Source organism: Nerophis ophidion, linkage group LG23, assembly GCF_033978795.1.
Source record: "Nerophis ophidion isolate RoL-2023_Sa linkage group LG23, RoL_Noph_v1.0, whole genome shotgun sequence".
Classification (NCBI taxonomy): domain Eukaryota; kingdom Metazoa; phylum Chordata; class Actinopteri; order Syngnathiformes; family Syngnathidae; genus Nerophis; species Nerophis ophidion.
This window is the reverse complement of record NC_084633.1, coordinates 36,575,521-36,593,111: the sequence shown is the minus strand read 5'-3', so window position 1 is coordinate 36,593,111 and position 17,591 is coordinate 36,575,521. Positions and strand designations below refer to the sequence as shown.

At 42.0% G+C, this 17,591-nt stretch overlaps 1 protein-coding gene across 1 annotated transcript in view; it reads right to left on the bottom strand.

Moving 5' to 3' along the window:
- The window catches only part of smurf2 (SMAD specific E3 ubiquitin protein ligase 2), a 236,307-nt gene that overhangs the window by 88,259 nt on the left and 130,457 nt on the right, over nucleotides 1-17,591 (bottom strand). The window contains exons 5-8 of the mRNA XM_061884285.1: nucleotides 11,282-11,347; nucleotides 7,221-7,305; nucleotides 1,577-1,660; nucleotides 1,295-1,509 (exon numbers count right to left, since the gene is read on the bottom strand). Of these exons, the coding sequence (XP_061740269.1) occupies nucleotides 1,295-1,509; nucleotides 1,577-1,660; nucleotides 7,221-7,305; nucleotides 11,282-11,347 (450 nt within the window). The remainder of the gene's footprint in view (nucleotides 1-1,294; nucleotides 1,510-1,576; nucleotides 1,661-7,220; nucleotides 7,306-11,281; nucleotides 11,348-17,591) is intronic.

The following is a 17,591-nucleotide window of genomic DNA, read 5'->3' as shown; positions in this document are numbered from 1 at the left end:
TTTTTGATGGAGAAAGTTGAGGAATCCTCCTCAAAGATGAACTCAGTCCCAGCAAAGTGTTTCTGGGTGTTGTTGAAAAATGGCTGTGGCTTTGCATAGTAGTGTCACAGTCAGTCTGTCTGTTTTTCTCTGTGTGTCTTTGGGAGAGTGGGCGTGTTTTGGGCGTAGGCTTGGCTCCAGCTCTCAGCCTGACACAGCTGATCCCAGCACCCTAACCACTCACCTGCAGCCTACAAATGTTTGGACTCCACTCGGCGCGATTGCCAGATCGTTTCACCTTGCTACATGTGTTCCCTACTTGCCGTGTGTGCCTGCCTCAGCCTGCTCGCCTCGGCCTGCTAGCCACATCCTGCTAGCCTCAGCCTGATAGCCTCAGTGTGCTCTCCTGGACTGCAAAGACTAGGAATACAAGCTGCCTCCTTTTCCCTCAGGTTTTATTAATAATAACCCTTGAACACTATTTCAGCTTGTCTTTACTGCATTTGGGTCCACCCACTTTACCCACCCGTGACAAGTAAGAGTTTGAACTTGCACTTACAGATGTAGCGACCAACTGTAGTTACTGACAGTGGTTTTATGAAGTGTTCCGGAGCCCATGTGGTGATATCCTTTACACACCGATGTCGGTTTTTGATTCAGTACCGCCTGAGGGATCAAAACTTTGTAATATCATCGCTTAAGTGAAGCGATTTATCCACATTCTCTGAACTTTTTGATGATTTTACGGAGCGTAGATGGTAAAATCCCTAAATTCCTTGCAATAGCTCGTTGAGAAATGTTGTTCTAAAACTGTTCGACAATTTGCTGACAAAGTGGTGACCCTCGCCCCATCCTTGTTCGTGACTTACTTAGCATTTTTTGGGAAGCTGCTTTTATAGCCAATCATGGCACCCACCTGTTCCCAAATAGCCTGCACACCTGTGGGATGTTCCAAATAAGTGTTTGATGAGCATTCCTCAACTTCATCAGCATTTATTGCCACCTTTCCCAACTTCTTTGTCACGTGTTGCTGGCATCAAATTCTAAAGTTAATGATTATTTGCAAAAAAAAAACATGTTTATGAGTTTGAACATCAAATATGTTGTCTTTGTTGCATATTCAACTGAATATGGGTTGAAAATGATTTGCAAATCATTGTATTCTGTTTATATTTACATCTAACACAATTTCCCAACTCATATGGAAACGGGGTTTGTATGTATATCCCTATATGGCTCAGCCCTAGGGTGTACAACACAGAGGTCACTTAAAGTGGGTATTTAATGGAAGGATAAAGGAGGGAAGAGTACTCACCGTAGCCCTCGGGGAGGTCCGGAGGCGTGTGCAGGTGAGTCCTGCTCATGTAGTTGCGGTGCCTCTGGGAGCGAACGCGCCGCTCCTGCACCCGCTGCTCGCCGTCGCCGGGGGGCAGCGCCATGATGGGCGTGGCCCCGTTGGCGCTCACGGGAGTGTTCTCGTCCACGATGCAGCTCAGCGGCCGCCCGGGGCTGGAGTACTCCGACGCAGGCCTGGAGGGCCACAATCGGGGGGGGGTGAGTGACAAAGTCATAGTTGGGTGTCTTCTGAGGGACTCACCTAGTTGGCCGGTCCCACTGCGTGGTGCGTGTGATGTGGTTCAAGTACTGGATTCGACCGGACGCGGTTCTCCTCTCCTCCCAGCTGGCAGCGGAAACATAGCGGACATGGTTAGGGCGGCCACGGAACAATCCAGTGGCATTCTGGCTGAAACTCCATATTTCTTATGCATTTATTCAGGTCCAAATATCACAGATTACACCGACGATTAATGCCTGAGACCGGTACCTTAACATGCTGCGCACTGCAAAAACTGGAATCTAAGTAGAATAGAATAGAATAAAATATATCTTTATTGTAATTGTACAACAACATTGTAAGCAAAACTAATTTAGTGCAAATTCAAAACACATAAAAATACATAATGTATATGTCCCGGCAAGAAATCTGCCTTCAAAAGACTCCGGCGTTATTAGTGATTCCTACAGCCCAAAAAAAGTCTGCGGGCTATAGAGCGTTTTCCGTTCGGGCTCCGGTACTCTGGAATGCCCTCCCGGTAGTGAATTGAAGTGAATTATATTTATATAGCGCTTTTCTCTAGTGACTCAAAGCGCTTTACATAGTGAAAACCAATATCTAAGTTACATTTAAACCAGTGTGGGTGGCACTGGGAGCAGGTGGGTAAAGTGTCTTGCCCAAGGACACAACGGCAGTGACTAGAATGGCGGAAGCGGGAATCGAACCTGCAACCCTCAAGTGGCTGGCACGGCCACTCTACCAACCGAGCTATGCCTCGGTAACAGTTCGAGATGCTACCTCAGTAGAAGCATTTAAGTCTCACCTTAAAACTCATCTGTATACTCTAGCCTTTAAATAGACCTCCTTTTTAGACCAGTTGATCTGCCGCTTTTCTTTTTCTCCTATGTCCCCCCCTCCCTTGTGGAGGGGGTCCGGTCCGATGACCATGGATGAACTCCATCCAGAGTCGAGACCCAGGATGGACCGCTCGCCTGTGTATAGGTTGGGGACATCTCTACGCTGCTGATCCGCCTCCGCTTGGGATGGTTTCCTGTGGACGGGACTCTCGCTGCTGTCTTGGATCCGCTTGGAACTGAACTCTCGTGGCTGTGTTGGAGCCACTATGGATTGAACTTTCACAGTATCATGTTAGACCCGCTCGACATCCATTGCTTTCGGTCCCCTAGAGGGGGGGGGGATGCCCACATCTGAGGTCCTCTCCAAGGTTTCTCATAGTCAGCATTGTCACTGGCGTCCCACTGGATGTGAATTCTCCCTGCCCACTGGGTGTGAGTTTTCCTTGCCCTTTTGTGGGTTCTTCCGAGGATGTTGTAGTCGTAATGGTTTGTGCAGTCCTTTGAGACATTTGTGATTTGGGGCTATATAAATAAACATTGATTGATTGATATATATGTGTGTGTATATATATATATATATATATATATATATATATATATATATACACATATATATCCACACACCCAATATATACAGTGGTGGAATGAACACATTATTACGACTCATTTTGTTGCGATGCATTAAACCAGAGGTGTCCAAAGTGCGGCCCGCCGCTAATTGTTTACCGGGCCGTCACACATTCTGGAACTGCTATTGCAAAAATAAAAAAGAACATTAAAAATATTAGAATGAGGTGAAATCTATCGAGAAAAAGTTGCAATGTTGACACAAAGCTGCCAGGTAGGCTGTTTTGTTCTTACTTTTGTCTTTCTTTATTTTTGATTTTTTTGCCATTGTTAAAAAATGTTTTAAAAAAAAATCCATGTTATAATGAATTATTTTCAAAGCTCCAATTAGTTCAAATATTTCATTTTAAAATGTTTTATGTGGTAAATATGTCATATATTGTGCAGTTGCCATATAAAAACTAAGTTTTCTTTGACAAAAAGAGCATAAAACAAACAAAATAATAGTTTAAACGTAAAATTGACAGATATATCTGAAGTTGATCACGTAACTTAAGTGTTGATAGTTTAAAAAAACAGAAACTAATAAAAATGTATCACTTTCTGAGTGGGGCACCTTTTGGATTCCAAATATATTTAGTGGTATTTTATTTATCTTTTCACTGTGATTACTCAAAAATATAAAATAATTAAAATCAATGGCGTCCTGCATTATTGATCTTTTAGGGCTCAAATTACTAAATTCTGCATATTTCAGTTTTACTATGAAAAACAAAGTTGTTTTTGACAGAAATGCCATAAAACCTTTTTAAGTTGATATAGAGATTTACTGTAAGCGTCAAATAAAAAATAATAATAAAAATTTGACTTATTTTTAACACTTTATTAACTGAGACCCGTTATGGTCTCCGGGACCCCTAAAGGGAAAATACATTTTAAAACTATAAATATTTCGTTATGGTTTGAAAATGAAAAATATCAAAACGGCCCCCGCATGCTTGAATTTTTCCGTGTGCGGCCCTCAGTGGAAAAAGTTTGGACACCCCTGCGTTAAACAATGTAACAAGGTTATCCAAAATAAATCAACTCAAGTTATGGAAAAAATAAATGCCAACATGGCACTGCCGTATTTATTATTGAAGTCACAAAGCGCATTATTTTTTTTAACATGCCTCAAAAACAGCAGCTTGGAATTTGGGACATGCTCTCCCTGAGAGAGCATGAGGAGGTTGAGGTGGGTGGAGTTGAGTTGGGGGGTAGGGGATAGAGGGGGGGATTAGAGATGTCCGATAATGGCTTTTTTGCCGATATCCGATATTGTCCAACTCTTAATTACCGATTCCGATATCAACTGATACCAATATATACAGTGGTGGAATGAACACATTATTACGACTCATTTTGTTGCGATGCATTAAACCAGAGGTGTCCAAAGTGCGGCCCGCCGCTAATTGTTTACCGGGCCGTCACACATTCTGGAACTGCTATTGCAAAAATAAAAAAGAACATTAAAAATATTAGAATGAGGTGAAATCTATCGAGAAAAAGTTGCAATGTTGACACAAAGCTGCCATGCATGCTGTTTTTTTTTTTCTTTTGTCTTTCTTTATTTTTGATTTTTTTGCCATTGTTAAAGAAAATTTTTTTTTTTAAATCCATGTTAGAATTAATTATTTTCAAAGCCCCAATTATTTAAAATATTTCATTTCAAAGAACGATGAAATTGGAGCAGATCCCCTAAGGTGCATACACAACCATTTGGTAGTATAAATAGTAATAAAAAAATATAAAAAAGAAGATATGTATCTATATATATATATATATAATTTTTGCAACTTATATGTACATATGTATATATAATTTTTTGCAACTTAACGCCAAAAAAACGGAAATGCTGATTATCGGTCCTGCTAGACACTGACCTCTATTTAATAATACAACTTTAACATTTGACAACCAAATAATAAAACAAGGTGACTCGGTAAAGAATCTGGGTATTATCTTCGACCCAACTCTCTCCTTTGAGTCACACATTAAAAGCGTTACTAAAACGTAATATCGCAAAAATTCGCTCCATTTTGTCCACTAAAGACATCGAGATCATTATCCATGCGTTTGTTACGCCTCATCTCGATTACTGTAACGTATTATTTTGGGGTCTCCCCATGTCTAGCATTAAAAGATTACAGTTGGTACAAAATGCGGCTGCTAGACTTTTGACAAGAACAAGAAAGTTTGATCACCTTACGCCAATACTGTATATACCTTTATATACATATATACGTACATATATAACTATACTGTATATACCTTTATATACATATATACATACATATATACCTATACTGGCTCATCTGCACTGGCTTCCTGTGCACTTAAGATGTCCGATAATGTCTTTTTTGCCGATATCCCATATTCCGATATTGTCCAACTCTTAATTACCGATTCCGATATCGACTGATACCAATATATACAGTGGTGGAATGAACACATTATTATGCCTCATTTTTGTTGTGACGCCCCGCTGGAGGTGTCCGCACCAGGAAAAAGACCCCCCGAACAGACTCACCCATATGGAAGATCATTGTTAATTTTTCTGAGTTCAAGTAAAATACCCCTAATTTTTGTTTAGTTTTTTCTTGTTTTTGAACCCTGACATTTTGCAGTGTACTTCTCTCCATTGTATGCGAGTGCTTCTACAGCATGAACACAAATGGTGTATTCCTACAGAATTTGGCAAGACACAAACCCACTGCAAGCATGGCCAGCTCTACGCAGGGGCAAGAGGGGGTAGAGCCCCCTTAAATAAATGTCTCAAATCAAAATTTGAGAAAGTAAATTTTAATAAACTCACAAAATTACTACATTACAAGTTGACAAAAGTATTGCACTAGCGGAAAAATCCGCCGAAAAAGGGACACACACGATATAGTAGTGTCGGCTTCCCTCTCATCCCTCTCTCCGCTGTGCATGTATTCAACATTCCACAGGCTGCGCAGCAGACACACACCCGCACACACCCCTCAGCCCTCAGTAAACATCCAATCACTGTTGCAGTATGAAAGTAAAAGAAAAGGAAAAGTTGTCTACATTTATCATATACTTGTTAGGATGGGTGTATTTGTGTAGTCTTATCTGTCATAAACATGTTCATCGTCGCGGACTTTCGGTGCTACGGAGTTCCTTTTTTTTTTTTTTTTTTTTTTTTTTTTACAACTTGACGAGAGCAGTGACAGCGGAGGCTCTGAGCAGCAGTGGTTTGGAAGGCAGAGAGCCTCCACTGTCCCTGTAACAAGCTACAAGTCATTTATGATGCTGTTAAAGTACGGTAAAAATGAAACATAAGGTATATATCCTGCTTAGCAGTCCTCCTCTGCTGTCCTCTGTTCAGAGCGGAGTCCCTAGCAACGGCCCGTTTTACTTAGCAACGGTCTGGCAATCGACTGCTGGAATTCTTTTTCTGTAGTTTTTCTTGTAAGTCTACATAGTCAACCTTTAATGTTTCAATCTACATTTTGTAATAAACAAATTATAAGTTTCATTTGATATGACCAAGACACCTAAAAACAAAAACACAGCCGTTTTCATCAATTTACAAGCAGGTGGGCAACACACATACATTGGAGTGAATGCATTTTGTGCCCAAATGAGTGCCCACGTTCTGTTTTATAAATTAGTTTGAGATTCTTTTGTATCATTATTCATCAGACTACCTTTCAGTTTTGTAAATATTGACTGTAGTGTGTGAAGTCCTACTTTGGGTCAAAATGTATTTGAAAGTTAGGCCATCCAGTTAGGATGAATGTTATGTTGTTGGTTGATAAAATCTGGATGAAGGATGTTTTATTTTATTTTATTCATTTATTTTTATTTTTCAGTTTCCCCCTCCTGAGGGATTGCCACCTTATTGTGGTCAGGGGGTTTGCGTGCCTCAGTGACCATGAGAGCTATACCAGCAGGAGCTTAGTCTTCAGGTGGGACACCCAAGTTGGACAGGTCTGAAGGTATAGAGGCCTGACAAAGTGCAATCCACTACTCCAGGCTGGGGTTGGACACATAGCTAAAGACCCATTTCAATGAAGAAAGCAGCGTTACTATAAGCACAAAAAAAAAGTGCTGGAGCATGATGTGTACACATGATGCCCCCTTCACATTTCTGACTGCCCCCTCATATAAGCATGCCTAGAACCGCCCCTGACTGCAAGTGTTTTTTTGCTCCACGCCGTTTACACCAGAAAAAGACGCCCCCCGAATAGACTCACCCGTCTGGAAGATCATTGTCAAACAGTCGACTGCAGTCCACCACGGGGCCGCCTGTGCCTATCCGGTCCCTGGACTGCAAGCTCACTGCAGCAACACATGGCAGACACACGCTGGAGTGACTCGACGGCAGATTATACTCGTTTTATTAAGCCAGCAGTACATTTATTTTCCATCAAACGTCGTCAAAAAGCATGTTGTTTCAACGTTGCATCTGCGTCGTTTTTTTGCCAAAATATTGCGGCAAAACTGTACTTCCAAGGAGTGAGGCTGGAAAATAAGCCACGACGGGGCCGAGTGAGGTAGCACGTGTCAGCACTTTGATCAAGAAGGTGAGAAACACTCTTGAAGGCAGGACAGGACTCATAGCAAAAAGTACAAAGTCTTCTCATTTCCATCTTTGAGAATCAAAGTCATGTTACATGTTCATTTAGTGTAAATTTAGGACTAAAAGTAGCAAATTTTTCTCCCTGCGCTTTGAACCACGCGGCATTTCATGGATTTATTCTTTGCTGATGGCCAAAATGCAAATAGTTAAAAAAAAAAACACGCAGATATACTGAAAAGTAGTGTTATCGTATAATGGCGCCATCTTTTGGACATTTTTTGTACCCGTCTATTTGGACTAGTGTTTTCAACTGGAAGCCATCCATAGCGTTCCTACTCATATGGATTCTTCATTCAACATATTGTAGTATTTACAATATAACTAAAACTATTCTTACTTGCTAATGAGTGATGTCTGTAGGAGTGTTTTCATGCATATTTGTACGTGATATTGTTATTTAATCAAACTAGCGTCATTTGCATTAGCTAATATGCTAACACCTTTACGAGTGTCTTTGTTACTACCGTAAATCCCGCACTAAAAGCCGCTATTTTTTTTTCCTCGGCATTGAACCCTGCAGCTTACAAAATGGTGTGGCTAATTTATGGATTTTTCTTCTGGTTGGAACTTTTAAACAGAAGTAAAAGTGCCGTTCAGTCATCTAGTTGTCCATAGCGTTCCAACTCATATGGAATCTGAATTCCATCCATCCATCCATTTTCTTCTGCTTATCCGAGGTCGGGTCGCGGAGGTAGCAGCCTAAGCAGGGAAGCCCAGACTTCCCTGTCCCCAGCAACTTCGTCTAGCTCTTCCCGGGGGATCCCGAGGCGTTCCCAGGCCAGCCGGGAGACATAGTCCTCCCAACGTGTTCTGGGTCTTCCCCGTGGCCTCCTACCGGTTGGATGTGCCCTAAACACCTCCCTAGGGAGGAATTCGGGTGCCCGGACCACCTCATCTGGCTCCTCTCGATGTAGAAAAAGCAGTGGCTTTACTTTGAAATCCTCCCGGATGGCAGATCTTCTCACCCTATCTCTAAGAAACTCATTTCGGCCGCTTGTACCCGTGATCTTGTCCTTTCGGTCATGACCCAAAGCTCATGACCATAGGTGAGGATGAGAACGTAGATCGACCGGTAAATTGAGAGTTTTGCCTTCCGGCTCAGCTCCTTCTTCACCACAACGGATCGGAACAACGTCCGCATTACTGAAGACGCCGCACCGATCCGCCTGTCGATCTCACCATCCACTCTTCCCTCACTCGTGAACAAGATTCCTAGGTACTTGAACTCCTCCACTTGGGGCAGAGTCTCCTCCCCACCCCGGAGATGGCACTCCACCCTTTTACGGGCGAGAACCATGGACTCGGACTTGGAGGTGCTGATTCACATTCCGGTCGCTTCACACTCGGCTGCGAACCGATCCAGTGAAAGTTGAGGATCCAGATGAAGCCATCAGGACCACATCATCTGCAAAAAGCAGAGACCTAATCCCGCGGTCACCAAACCAGAACCCCTCAATGCCTTGACTGCGCCTAAAAATTCTGTCCATAAAAGTTATGAACAGAATCTGTGACAAAGGGCAGCCTTGGCGGAGTCCAACCCTCACTGGAAACGTGTCCGACTTACTGCCGGCAATGCGGACCAAGGTCTGACACTGATCGTACAGGGAGCGGACCGCCACAATAAGAGAGTCCGACACCTCATGCTGTCTGAGCACTCCCCACAGGACTTCCCGAGGGACACGGTCGAATGCCTTCTCCAAGTCCACAAAACACATGTAGACTGGTTGGGCAAACTCCCATGCACCCTCAAGAACCCTGCCCAGAGTATAGAGCTGGTCCACAGTTCCACGACCAGGACGAAGACCACACTGTTCCTCCAGAATCCAAAGTTCGACTATCCGGCGAAGCCTCCTCTCCAGTACACCTGAATAAACCTTACCGGGAAGGCTTAGGAGTGTGATCCCACGATAGTTGGAACACACCACTCCGGTCTGCCAATCCAGAGGTACCGCCCCCGATGTCCACGCGATGCTGCAGAGTCTTGTCAACCAAGACAGCCCCACGGCATCCAGAACCTTAAGGAACTCCTGGCGGATCTCATCTACCCCTGGGGCCTTGCCACCAAGGAGCTTTTTAACTACCTCAGCCCCAAAATAGGAGAGTCCACCACAGATTCCCCAGGCACTGCTTCCTCATCTAAAGACGTGTTGGTGGGATTGAGGAGGTTTTCGAAGTATTCCTTCCACCTATCCACAACATCCGCAGTTGAGGTCAGCAGAACACCATCCGCACCATACACGGTTTTGATAGTGCACTGCTTCCCCTTCCTGAGGCGGCGGATGGTGGTCCGGAATCGCTTCGAAGCCGTCCGGAAGTCGTTTTCCATGGTTTCCCCGAACTCCTCCCATGTCCGAGTTTTTGCTTCCGCGACCACTGAATCTGCACACCGCTTGGCCTGTCGGTATCTGTCCACTGCCTCTGGAGTCCTATGAGCCAAAAGAACCAGATAGGACTCCTTCTTCAGCTTGACGGCATCCCTCACTGCTGGTGTCCACCAACGGGTTCTAGGATTACTGCCCCAACAGGCACCAACTACCTATTATGTTAGATCCACTATGGACTGGACTCTCACACTATTATGTTAGATCCAGTATGGACTGGACTCTCACACTATTATGTTGGATCCACTATGGACTGGACTCTCACACTATTATGTTAGATCCACTATGGACTGGACTCTCACTACTATGTTAGATCCACTATGGATTGGACTCTCACACTATTATGTTAGATCCACTATGGACTGGACTCTCACTATTATGTTAGATCCACTATGGACTGGACTGTCACACTATTATGTTAGATCCACTATGGACTGGACCCTCACTATTATGTTAGATCCACTATGGACTGGACTTTCACACTATTATGTTAGATCCACTATGGACTGGACTCTCACGCTATTATGTTAGATCCACTATGGACTAGAATCTCACGCTATTATGTTAGATCCACTATGGACTGGACTCTCACTATTATGTTAGATCCACTATGGACTGGACTCTCACACTATTATGTTAGAACCACTATGGACTGGACTCTCACTATTATGTTAGATCCACTATGGACTGGACTCTCACTATTATGTTAGATCCACTATGGACTGGACTCACACTATTATGTTAGATCCACTATGGACTGGACTCTCACACTATTATGTTAGATCCACTATGGACTGGACTTTCACACTATTATTTTAGATCCACTATGGACTGGACTCTCACTATTATGTTAGATCCACTATGGACTGGACTTTCACACTATTATTTTAGATCCACTATGGACTGGACTCTCACTATTATGTTGGATCCACTATGGACTGGACTCTCACTATTATGTTAGATCCACTATGGACTGGACTCACACTATTATGTTAGATCCACTATGGTCTGGACTCTCACTAGGGATATATAAATAAACATTGTTTGATTGATTGATTGATTGATTGATTGATTGATAAAGCGTTGCATGTGTGATTTCTGTCGGCTTATAGATGGAAAAATATTATTTCTTCTTAGATGTGGTGGGTGTGGCTTATATACTCATACTAATCACGAAAATACAGGACTTGGGTTTTCGTCACACCTTTTGAAGACATGACCAACAATAAGCGAGGTACTTCAGTAAGAACCGAGGACAAGTCCTCCTACTGAGTATATGTGCTGATCAACTCACCCACGATCTGCCCTCGGACTGTGTCGCTGTCGTTTGGACTCAGCTTGTTCAGGTCCAGCCTCTGGTCTGTGAGGGGAAGACGGAAGCAAAACAAAAGGAAAAACAAATTGAGCGAGAGCGGCGAGACAAACAGGAAATGAGAGCGGCGCAGGAATGATCAGATGGGAGAAGAGAGGACTCGTCAGTTCCAGGAACCTGCAGAACATGTAAACATTGCAGGGAGTAAACAAGTGCCACTCAGGTTTTGTTTACACTGCACACCAAATCTGAATTTTGTTTTGTTCCTGTTTCAGCACCGGCGTCTTGGTGATCAAAGTCTTCTTTTTTGGCGACCAAATTTTTAGTGCATCACTGGTCAATAGTGTGCACATACATACATACATACATACATACATATATATATATATATATATGTATATATATATATATATATATGTATGCACACACACACATACATACTTATATACACACGTATATATATACAAATATACATATATATATACATACATACGTATATACATACACACATATAAACATATATACATACAAATATACAAATATATATAAACATACACATATATACATACAAATATACAAATATATATAAACATACACATATATACATACAAATATATATATATAAACATATACATATATACAAATGTGCTCAAAAGTTGTAAAGGACATCATGTCATGGCTGTCTTGAGTTCCCAATCATTTCTACAACTCTTATTTTCTAGTGATGTAGTGATTGAAGCACATACTTGTTCCTCACAAAAAAAAAACATTCATGAAGTTTGCTTCTTTTATGAATTCAATACGGCTCTACTGAAAATGTGAGCAAATCTGCTAAAAAAAATAAAATAATAATAATATACTCCTCTCCCCTTAACCATCCAGCAAGGCATGACAAAAAAATGAGGCATAATAATATGTTCATTCCACCACTGTATATATCGGTATCGGTTGATATAGGAATCTGTAACTAAGGATTGGACAATATCGGATATCGGCAAAAAAGCTATTATCGGATATCTCCTGCTGGCCCCACTATGAACTGGATTGTCACTATTATGTTGGATCCACTATGGACTAGACTCTCACACTATTATGTTAGATCCACTATGGACTGGACTCTCACTATTATGTTAGATCCACTATGGACTGGACTCTCACTATTATGTTAGATCCAATATGGAATGGACTCTCACTATTACGTTAGATCCACTATGGACTGGACTCTCACACTATTATGTTAGATCCACTATGGACTGGACTCTCACTATTATGTTAGATCCACTATGGACTGGACTCTCACTATTATGTTAGATCCAATATGGAATGGACTCTCACTATTACGTTAGATCCACTATGGACTGGACTCTCACACTATTATGTTAGATCCACTATGGACTGGACTCTCACTATTATGTTAGATCCACTATGAACTGGATTCTCACTATTATGTTGGATCCACTATGGACTAGACTCTCACACTATTATGTTAGATCCACTATGGACTGGACTCTCACTATTATGTTAGATCCACTATGGACTGGACTCTCACTATTATGTTAGATCCAATATGGAATGGACTCTCACTATTACGTTAGATCCACTATGGACTGGACTCTCACACTATTATGTTAGATCCACTATGGACTGGACTCTCACTATTATGTTAGATCCACTATGAACTGGATTCTCACTATTATGTTGGATCCACTATGGACTAGACTCTCACACTATTATGTTAGATCCACTATGGACTGGACTCTCACTATTATGTTAGATCCACTATGGAATGGACTCTCACTATTACGTTAGATCCACTATGGACTGGACTCTCACACTATTATGTTAGATCCACTATGGACTGGACTCTCACACTATTATGTTAGATCCACTATGGACTGGACTCTCACTATTATGTTGGATCCACTATGAACTGGATTCTCACTATTATGTTGGATCCAGTATGGACTAGACTCTCACACTATTATGTTAGATCCACTATGGACTGGACTCTCACTATTATGTTAGATCCACTATGGACTGGACTCTCACTATTATGTTAGATCCACTATGGAATGGACTCTCACTATTACGTTAGATCCACTATGGACTGGACTCTCACACTATTATGTTAGATCCACTATGGACTGGACTCTCACTATTATGTTAGATCCACTATGGACTGGACTCTCACACTATTATGTTAGATCCACTATGGACTGGACTCTCACTATTATGTTAGATCCACTATGGACTGGACTCTCACTATTATGTTAGATCCACTATGAACTGGATTCTCACTATTATGTTGGATCCACTATGGACTAGACTCTCACACTATTATGTTAGATCCACTATGGACTGGACTCCCACTATTATGTTAGATCCACTATGGAATGGACTCTCACTATTACGTTAGATCCACTATGGACTGGACTCTCACACTATTATGTTAGATCCACTATGGACTGGACTCTCACACTATTATGTTAGATCCACTATGGACTGGACTCTCACTATTATGTTAGATCCACTATGAACTGGATTCTCACTATTATGTTGGATCCAGTATGGACTAGACTCTCACACTATTATGTTAGATCCACTATGGACTGGACTCTCACACTATTATGTTAGATCCAATATGGACTGGACTCTCACACTATTATGTTAGATCCACTATGGACTGGACTCTCACACTATTATGTTAGATCCACTATGGACTGGACTCTCACACTATTATGTTAGATCCACTATGGACTGGACTCTCACTATTACGTTAGATCCACTATGGAATGGACTCTCACACTATTATGTTAGATCCAATATGGACTGGACTCTCACACTATTATGTTAGATCCACTATGGACTGGACTCTCACACTATTATGTTAGATCCACTATGGACTGGACTCTCACTATTATGTTAGATCCACTATGGACTGGACTCACACTATTATGTTAGATCCACTATGGACTGGACTCTCACACTATTATGTTAGATCCACTATGGACTGGACTCTCACACTATTATGTTAGATCCACTATGGACTAGACTCTCACACTATTATGTTAGATCCACTATGGACTGGACTCTCACACTATTACGTTAGATCCACTATGGACTGGACTCTCACTATTACGTTAGATCCACTATGGACTGGACTCTCACTATTATGTTAGATCCACTATGGACTGGACTCTCACTATTATGTTAGATCCACTATGGAATGGACTCTCACTATTACGTTAGATCCACTATGGACTGGACTCTCACACTATTATGTTAGATCCACTATGGACTGGACTCTCACTATTATGTTAGATCCACTATGAACTGGATTCTCACTATTATGTTGGATCCACTATGGACTAGACTCTCACACTATTATGTTAGATCCACTATGGACTGGACTCTCACTATTATGTTAGATCCACTATGGACTGGACTCTCACACTATTATGTTGGATCCACTATGGACTGGACTCTCACACTATTATGTTAGATCCACTATGGACTGGACTCTCACTATTATGTTAGATCCACTATGGAATGGACTCTCACTATTACGTTAGATCCACTATGGACTGGACTCTCACACTATTATGTTAGATCCACTATGGACTGGACTCTCACACTATTATGTTAGATCCACTATGGACTGGACTCTCACACTATTATGTTAGATCCACTATGGACTAGACTCTCACACTATTATGTTAGATCCACTATGGACTGGACTCTCACACTATTATGTTAGATCCACTATGGACTGGACTCTCACTATTACGTTAGATCCACTATGGACTGGACTCTCACACTATTATGTTAGATCCAATATGGACTGGACTCTCACACTATTATGTTAGATCCACTATGGACTGGACTCTCACACTATTATGTTAGATCCACTATGGACTGGACTCTCACTATTACGTTAGATCCACTATGGACTGGACTCTCACACTATTATGTTAGATCCAATATGGACTGGACTCTCACACTATTATGTTAGATCCACTATGGACTGGACTCTCACTATTATGTTAGATCTACTCTGGACTGGACTATCACACTATTATGTTGGATCACTATGGACTGGACTCTCACACTATTTTTTTAAGATCCACTATGGACTGGACTCTCACACTAGTATGTTAGATCCACTATGGACTGTACTCTCACACTATTATGTTAGATCCACTATGGACTGGACTCTCACTATTATGTTAGATCCACTATGGACTGGACTTTCACAATATTATGTCAGACCCACTCGGCGTCCATTGCATCAGGTCTCCCCTAGAGAGGGGCGGTTACCCACATCTGCGGTCCTCTCCAAGGTTTCTCATAGTCATTCTCATCGACTTCCCACCGGGTTTTGAGTTTTTTATGTGGGCGCTGAACTGCGGATGTGTTTGTGGCTTGTGCAGCCCTTTGAGACACTTGTGATTTAGGGCTGTATAAAACAACATTGATTGATTATCTGTGCTGATATAAAGTTACTTGAATAAATTGTTCTTCAGTTCACTCAATTATATGCTTGATTTGTTCTGATCTAATAAAAAGTTGGGGAATATGGGGAAAAAAAGCCATGATCGGACATCTCTAATTCTAACAACATAGTCCTTATGTGTCTAACATGCATCTGCAGACCACATATGGGGGGTGGGGGGGGGGTCCTAAAACAGAGGCTGGGGTCTCCGCGAGGTCCACAGGCAGTAAAATCTGACTTCAGTTCAAATGCAAAGGTCAAACATTGGACAAATGTCAGTACAAAGCCTGCACTCTTCTGCTCCGACTTCAACATGGACTCTAACTCCTGCCAAGTCTGGAAACGCTTTGTCGGAACTTCTTGAAAGACTGGAATTTGAGAGCGAGAGAGCGAGAGAGAGAGAAAGAGAGAGAGAGAGAAGAAAAAAAAGTCCATGTTGCCGGCAGTCAGACATGAAAATGGCCACTATCTGTTGTCTGGGTGTCATGCAGATGAGCCTGGCTAGACTACAGTTGTGATCTAAATTATTCAACCCCCACACAATTTTGGTGTTTTCGCAAGTTGGACATTTATTCCGTATTTTGTTTATAGTCATATCAAATAAAGATGTATTAAATAGACAAATGCAACTTGAATTACAACATTGTATTTTGTAACATACCAAACAGTGTCATTTCTCTTAATATCTCCTTCACAAAATTATTCAACCCCTTGAAGATCATACCTCTTAAGAACAGAATTTGAACAAGGTCTTTTCAATCAGGTGTTGAAAACACCTTTAGATGTGATTAGAACCATAACGAGCAACAATTAAACTGATTGAAAAAGACTGTGACGCTCAGCTTCTTGTAGATGGTCAATGGTGTATTTGCAACATGGTGAAGTCCAGGGAGTGGTCAAAGAAGTCAAGAGACTTCCTGTGCACTTAAGATGTGACTTTAAGGTTTTACTACTTACGTATAAAATACTACACGGTCTAGCTCCATCTTATCTTGCCGATTGTATTGTACCATATGTCCCGGCAAGAAATCTGCGTTCAAAGGACTCCGGCTTATTAGTGATTCCCAAAGCCCAAAAAAAGTCTGCGGGCTATAGAGCATTTTCCGTTCGGGCTCCAGTACTCTGGAATGCCCTCCCGGTAACAGTTCGCGATGCCACCTCAGTAGAAGCATTTAAGTCTCACCTTAAAACTCATTTGTATACTCTAGCCTTTAAATAGACTCCCTTTTTAGACCAGTTGATCTGCCGTTTCTTTTCTTTTTCTTCTATGTCCCACTCTCCCGTGTGGAGGGGGTCCGGTCCGATCCGGTGGCCATGTACTGCTCGCCTGTGTATCGGCTGGGGACATCTCTGCGCTGCTGGTCCGCCTACGCTTGGGATGGTTTCCTGCTGGCTCCGCTGTGAACGGGACTCTCGCTGCTGTGTCTTGGATCCTCTTTGGACTGGACTCTCGCGACTGTGTTGTATCCATTGTGGATTGAACTTTCACAGTATCATGTTAGATCCGCTCGACATCCATTGCTTTCCTCCTCTCTAAGGTTCTCATAGTCATCATTGTCACCAACGTCCCACTGGGTGTGAGTTTTCCTTGCCCTTATGTGGGCCTACCGAGGATGTCGTGGTGGTTTGTGCAGCCCTTTGAGACACTAGTGATTTAGGGCTATATAAGTAAACATTGATTGATTGATTGATAGTTTCTCTTCATAAGAAAGGATAGGGATATAAGAAAATAGCAAAGACATTACAAATTCCAAGAGACACAATTGGGAGCATAATTCGCAAGTTTAAAGCTAAAGGCAC